Source organism: Aspergillus nomiae, assembly GCF_001204775.2.
Source record: "Aspergillus nomiae NRRL 13137 chromosome Unknown contig00717, whole genome shotgun sequence".
Classification (NCBI taxonomy): domain Eukaryota; kingdom Fungi; phylum Ascomycota; class Eurotiomycetes; order Eurotiales; family Aspergillaceae; genus Aspergillus; species Aspergillus nomiae.
This window is the reverse complement of record NW_015378772.1, coordinates 1-7,317: the sequence shown is the minus strand read 5'-3', so window position 1 is coordinate 7,317 and position 7,317 is coordinate 1. Positions and strand designations below refer to the sequence as shown.

The 7,317-nt window shown below is 48.6% G+C and overlaps 2 protein-coding genes across 2 annotated transcripts; both read left to right on the top strand.

Moving 5' to 3' along the window:
• Positions 1–3,013, top strand: ANOM_011760 (A4/G1 family peptidase; the record flags this gene model as incomplete). The annotated part of the gene is made up of 2 exons (XM_015557016.1): positions 1–422; positions 2,054–3,013. Coding segments are annotated over 2 exons (1,382 nt in total), but the record flags the coding sequence as incomplete, so codon positions are not given.
• A 1,509-nt stretch (positions 3,014–4,522) lies between these two features.
• ANOM_011759 (uncharacterized protein) lies at positions 4,523–6,172 on the top strand (the record flags this gene model as incomplete). The annotated part of the gene is made up of 3 exons (XM_015557015.1): positions 4,523–4,659; positions 4,943–5,635; positions 5,704–6,172. 3 exons carry the CDS (start codon positions 4,523–4,525, stop codon positions 6,170–6,172), a joined length of 1,299 nt encoding a protein of 432 aa, XP_015400981.1.
• Between the last annotated feature and the right edge of the window lie 1,145 nt (positions 6,173–7,317).

Genomic DNA, 7,317 nt, shown 5'->3' with positions numbered 1-7,317 from the left:
CCACGGCGGCGCCATCATCCGAAACGCAGGCGGCGTCCTTCTGGGTGGGCATCGACGGGGCGACATCCGGCGACGCGATCTGGCAAGCGGGCGTGGACATCTACGTGCAAAACGGGCAGCCTTCCTTCGCCGGCTGGTACGAGTGGTATCCGGCCAACTCGATGGATATCGACCTCGAGTTCCATTTCGGGGACGTGGTCTTCGCCAGCGTCGAGTCGACGTCGAGCAGTGAGGGCGTGGCGGTGATCGAGAACTTGACTACGGGGAAGAATGTCACGGTTACTGCTTCTGCTCCGGCGGCGACTGCGACTTTGACGGGTCAGAATGCGGAGTGGATTCTGGAGGATTTGGCGGTCGATGGTGATGGATTGACGTTTGTGGATTTCGGGGAGGCTACTTTTACGGGATGTGTTGCGAGGCCGGTGGGAAGGAGTATGGGCTGGATGGATCGGCGCTGTATGCGGTTCAGGATAGTTCCAGCAATACTGTTCAGGCTGTTCCGACTGTTGTTAGTGATTCGGAGTTGAAGGTTACGTATCAGTGATTGCGTGGAGGGGGTGCAGTTCTGTGTTGAGATATCTAACGGCTTGTCTGATTCAACGAGTGTATTAATATGTCTGATTGAGCCCAGATTAAGTTCATATGATTGCCAAAGTCTCCAAGCATAGTACAGGATGCAAGAAACTGAACATACCCGGTAGTGCTAGTTAGGTACTGTGACCTACCATTTCCAAGTTATCAAAAGGGTAGAGTACCAGCCCTAAGTCGAATGTTCCCTAGATACACAGGGTGATACCACCCTATAAAACCCAAACCATTTCCCCCATTGCAGCACTGCGAGTTCGGGGTATAACTAACTAAAACCTTGTATATAACACTTCGAAATAAGAGTAAGCACTAGTATATCGCAAGGCAGCCGCTTAACCGGAGGTAGTATAGTCCTTCTCAACGGAGTGTTGCCCTGGCCACTCGGACTTCGTCGCTCGATATCTTGACAAGTCTCCAAGCACTGCCGGGTTAGTTTACGCTAATTTCAGGTTCGCAAGGATCAACGCTGTGCGATGGCTCAGTCAAAGGCCTAGTTGCCGAGTCGACGGGGTCTTCAGCATCGGGAGACTATTCATGTCTGTAGTGTAGCTGTTGATTTCCCCGAAGCAATCTGATTCGTATTAAACGTAGTATCATCTTCGGTCCGACCGTAGCGATGTAGGCTATCTTGTATATTAGACACCTTCCATAATTAAACCTACCTGCGACTCAGCCTTGTCGAAGCTGAAGGGGTATTGTTAACGGTGGGTATGCCAAGGTCGGATGCTCTGGATTTGAAACTTCTGTGTAAGTTGACTGCAGGTGGCTTCTTGAATAGTGGAGATGATTGGGTACTAAAAATTGCAGGTATGGGGAAAAGTCAATAGGGAGTGATGGGAGTATTAGTAGTGGGAAATACGGGGGCGAGATGGGGAGGAATGGGGAGAAATGGGGAGAAATGGGGCGAAATGGGGAGAAATGGACAGAGCAGAATGGACAGAATGGACAGAATGGACAGAGATGGACAGAGATGGAGACTATCTTGATTGGCTAATGATGGGGTACTAAAACTAAAATACAATGGGCTTATCTGGATTTGGTTAGATACAAATGAAGGAGAAGAGATGATAATGATATTGATCTTGGAGGATGGGCAAGGATAGCAAGATTCGAAAATGGATAGTGATCGGCGAAGATCCTGTGCGATCAATGACCCAAAAGTGTAGCGTATAAGGAGGACGAAGAGTCTGCGACACCCGTATTATTCTGAATCCGTTCGTCGTACCTGTTACTCGCTATATTTGCCTAATTCTTCTACCAATCCCTTCTTTTGGGCAGTATCCCGATTTGTATTTACTACTGGAATGGAGATTGCTCCGGATTTCACTGTCTGCGAACGATTGCCAAACCTGAAATGCACCCGGTGTCGAATTGATACGAAGAAAGTACGGTAATTCGTGCAAGAACTACTATTTCACTTTCCATACATCTGGTTGTCGGCAGATACTGACGACAGCTACATTAGGAGTGTGCCAAGTGCCATAACATTTGTACCGCTAGTAAGACTGCCGAGAAACGGAAGCAGTTGCATCAAAACACTCCTCCAAGACAGTTACTACCGGACAGGAAAGGACAAGACCAACCAGGGTTTCAGCTGGCGGTGCATGAGATTCAACAGTCCAAGGGAGCGACACCGGGGAAGGCGACTATTGCAGTCTCTTCAAACCCAAAATGTGCACGATACTTTGCTACGCTGAGGGAAGCTCATTGGAAGTATTTCGGCCTTTCTTCATTGTGCCGGCCCACGCTCGACCTAACCGGTTTGTTTATAGAGCTGGAGACTTCTAAAGCCAATACTGTCTACTGTACTTTGCAATCTCGTATTGCTATGGTTGAGCTTGGCCAACAGTATATGACTTCACTCGAAGATGGAGTCTCAAGGGGGTGGAGCGAGGAGGCTGTCAGAGCGTATATTTCTCGGAAGGTCATGCTCGATCTTGGAATGTTAGATGAAGGAACAGATGTTCGAACCATGGAGGGTGAAATGCTCAAATTTATTGAGGAATTTGACAGAAGTATTGCCTGCGCATTGAGATGGCAAAAGCTTTATAACGAAATTGGTGTCCCCGAGGTCTTCCTCATTGGGGAAGAACCTGCTGTCAGCGACGACAGAGAGGAAGTTCCGCACCCTGATTTCCACTGTGACAGTGACGAAGAATGTCACTCTCTGCTTAATCGACTTCTGTTGCCCACTCTGGCGCTGAAGGAGACTTGCTTGAAGCTCAGTGGAGTGGTGGACATGATTCAGCGTTTACGAGGGCTGGATCAATTAGCGGTGCAGAGGATATTTCTGGCTGAAGAGCTCGAGCGACGCGTCACAAACGTCCTGGGAGACACTGCAAAGCCATATAAGAACCCTGAAGGCGATTTCGACTGTTCCAATGATGACGATGACGAGAGCATGCCTGACATAGAGGCATGCTAAGACTCAAACACGGCAATACTGACTTGCCTTGAAGCATCGGCTTGTCTCGAATGTGGTGAATTCTTGTGGGAGCCTCCTTCGTAGATTTCTACAGTTATACTGGTCCCCCTAGTAGGGGCGAGTCGCTTCCAGAGACTCTTTTGGCAGAATGGCTGTTCAGCTTAGTGGTGGAAAAAAGACCGAGGTTGAAGAATTGCGTGTATCTAGTTTAGCCAAGGAGTCTTCTTTTTCACCTAATCCGTTATTTTACTCTTGTTTTATTGTTCCTCGAGCTAATCGGACTGGGGTACGGCGATGGGAGGGCGTGAGGAGTTCCTTACATAGGAGACCTAATCCTTTGAGAGCCTTCGCTAGCATCAAGTGCGAAGGCCTCCATTTCCTCGGAAAGAGAACGTCTTTGGAGGGAATGAAGAATAAGTACGGCTTTCTATGGTCCTGTAAGTAATCCTTAGTTACACCGATATTGGGTACTGCCCTACTTGTGCTTCTTTGTTGTCTCCTTTGTTGCTTGGGCCAAGACATGACCTGGAAATAACACAAAAACCCCTCACATCTTCTATATAAGAGCTATCCTACTAAATGAAGATTAGATCTTGCATATTCATCATTATATCATCTGCTTCGAAGTCTCAGTTTAAACCAGAGTTTGTTTCCGCGACATGGACAACAGCAAGCTTCAGGCCAAGGGACTCCTTTACAGTCTCAGAGAAACCCTACCTTGGCTCCTTGCGAGGGCAACATTGAGGGCTACAGTGAACGGAACAGTTAAGATGTAAGCTAATTTCTTAACTCCACCCTTGGCTGTGTTTGTTAGATTGACAGTGCATATAGTATATCCCCGGAGAGTCACCCTTCCAAAGCCCCTCCGGCGACAATCTGATGCAGAAGTGGTCTACATCTGCAGGATACATGCGCTATTCGAAGACTTTACTGGACTGATCTGCCGATATAGAATAATGACCTAAGGAATAGACTCCACGAGAAAGCCTGTTCAAGGCCGGGCGCAGCTCACTGACAGAGCGGCAGTTGAAGCTTTGGCTAGGCGACTTGACCTGCATTCTCGACAGGTCAGATGATCAGCTCACAGGGTGAGAATGGCTCAAGATGAGGCGTGAGAACCAACTCTGATTCCAAGGCAAGAAACGTGTGGATGTTAGATAACTCATGATGTCACCGTTTGGGTTGACAGCCCTGAGAACCCGTGGGTATTAAAAGATGCTGATATTATCTTAGCAAGGATTACCCACGCCAAAGGCGTTGGGTATCAGAGCAAGTCCTCAGGCGGATGGATTTGACGCGGCACCTCCAATGAATAACGTTCGGTCATTACCGCTTACCGGCGCATAGGAACGGCCGTTATAGGGCAATGCAATCAGGTGATAGATGAAAACGATGGCTAGGACGTAGGGCAGTATCCAATATATAAGATATCCGGATAGCCCAACATCGAGTTTCCATCAGGTTTCAAGCAATAGTTGGGCAGTCTTGATCCAGCACCTTGTTGCGACCATGATGATTGATTTGCCTCCACTATGCTCGCCTTATGTTGCCCACCGTCCACGTAGCGTGGCGCAGCCGCAGCCCTCACAAGGCGATTATGCGAACCTCTGTATTCAGGATACCCCCATAATGCCCGCATCCTCGCTGTATGTCTCAGTTGAAGTACAGCCTATGTTGACCTCAGTATCCTATATCATTTTGTTATGATGGTTTCCTGGAAAGAGAAAAGAAACAAGAGCGCTGTGAGAAGATTTCGAGGAACGATTCGACCTCAGAGAATCATCCCACCAAGTAAAGGTGAGCGAGGTACGATGCATGAACGAACGCCGAGGTAACACGAATTGTAGATCATGACCTCTTAAATACGGCTGCACATTCATCTGTTGTTTCTGTGTTTCCCGCTTGCTGTCAGTCGACAACACGGATTAGTCCGAGCATGCTGTGGTACCGGGCATGGCTAAATCGACGGGCCTCGCAGCTGTCATTGGATCTTGCAACGGCTTTGCCAGCTTTGACGGAGGTGAATGGGCTGATCGAAGGATCCAGTCTACTTAGAGCGTATCTTGGAATTGCGCGAATCATGAAAGAAGGTAAAGCTTCCAGGGTTGATGATATCGTGGCGCAACTGCAGTTGTCCCATGTATTCCGTGTGGTACCTGTGGAGCAGACATGCTTTCAGCGCGTGCTTGTTTTCACTATTTTAGGATGGCAGACAATGTTATGGGAGTCAACGTGGGACGCGACCAATCCTGCGCAGATGACAGTTGCACAATTGATGGTTGGTTATGAGAGTCGGACTTTTATGGCGTATACTCAGGATCATCGATGCGCTCGGCTCCCAATACATGAGTTCCTTCTTGGCTTCGGGTACTTACTCCCAACAAAAAGCACAGATTGCCAAAGTCCTGAGAGCTTTGTGACAGTTCATGTCAAGCAGTTCAATATGTCCCTTCTTGCAACCATTGGCGGGATTAAGATTAGGTGGATAGACACACTGGGCGCCCATCTGGAGTTTGATAACCGTACCAAAACCTTGTTCCTCTTTCGGTTTCCTTCGTTTTGCGCAGCAAATCTCGAGAAAGACTTATCAGGCGAGAAATGGGTGCGAGGAGTCATACATGGGTATGTATTTACTGTTCTCGCGCACACCGATTCCAGTGTCCAATGGCTTACGTCGCATTTTTCTGAAGCTGTACCGCCCCAGCTGGCGATCCTACCAACTGGGCCACCGCTGAAGATGTGACAAGCTTCCTATATGAAGTTCTCCTATCATATCGCCTGCTTTTCGGACTCTCAGCGAAGGGACGACAATTCTACCGATCCCTACGTCCATTCAGTGACCTTCCGCCTGACCAACATGATCCTCTTCTTGGGGAACTATGTGGCTCCCGCACTCTGACAACAATATCCATTGACCACCACGAAGACGTGTTTAGTCTTGTATCTGACTTCCCAATCCTCCACAGCCGATTTGAAGCCCTCAAAACGCATCTGGCATGCCAGAAGGCACGGGGCCTGATACAGTTATGGCGGGACAAACGAAGTACGGAAGCATGGTATACATTCTGGGCTGTTGTACTCATTGGAGGGGTCGGACTGTTCCTCTCATTCGTTCAGACCGTTCTTCAGATCATGCAGGTACTGTATAGTGTGCCTTAGAATCAGGAGATGGGCCAACGGCGAAGGCTTTTATAACCGGGGAGGTGTAATATGTGGTTATTTGTTTCCGAGTTCACGAACAGACCTCTAGCACTGTATTTATGGATCATTGTTCCAGCGGAATGTCACTGTGTCATATAGAACCTGATATACAACTAAAACGTGTTGCAGCTATTATCGTTGCATGCACATCCTAGAGAGGTTTTGAGATTCGGCGTAGTCACCCTACTTGTACTAGGGTATTTGTAATGCGTGTTTGTGAACAGCCTGGATAATCACTTATGGAGCACCCTCGCAATGAAGCCAGCGATGCCTGTTCAAGTAGTAGTCAGCTTGGTAAATAGGGAAGCGTCCTCCCATGCACTCCACTTCCACCATAGCCCAGAAACACCACCATCTGTATGCGTAAACTTGAATATCCCAGTGCGGTAGTCAAATACCTCCAACATACAGTCGCGGAGCCAAGCATCTCGGTCCGAGGGAAGGAAGCTGAATTCGTGCTCTTTATGGAACCTTAAAAGGTACTTTTTATCGTCTCGGTGATTGAAAGAGACAGTAAGACCTGAGCTGGGGTCGTTGAGACGAATATTGAGAGTGGTCAGGAGATGGACGTTGCGATAACGGCCTTCGTATGCTTCAAGACTGCAGCAACCAGAGCTGCTATCTTCTTCCCCTCTTTGTGAATCTTCCCATAATGGGCGCAGGATGTAATCATCGAACCATCGCCGACTAAGCATGGCTTCCTTTTCAGCCAAGTCGACTATATCCACCCGAGGTTGCAGGTCGAATAGCTCCTGCGTCAGGATCCGTGCACACCAGTCAGCAGGATCACCATCGGTAGCTCCACTGGCAAGCACGATGATTGCACTAGATGTCTCAGGAAACGTGTATATGGCGGAATTGTAGCCAGGAGCTTTACCATTGTGCAGTATGACTCTGAGCGGTGGCGAATCCTTCCCTAGTATATAGCCAAGATGGTCGCCCGAGCGGCGCGTTTCTTTGTTGAAGCTAATCATACCAAGGTTCGAGGATGGGAGAGTGAAGCTCAACCAGCCCAGGCAGTAATAGGTCGGATGACCTAGAGCGTCATCGAAAGGGTGTGGGTAGTGGCCATGGCGGATGGTTGCTACTTGACGCAGTGGGTT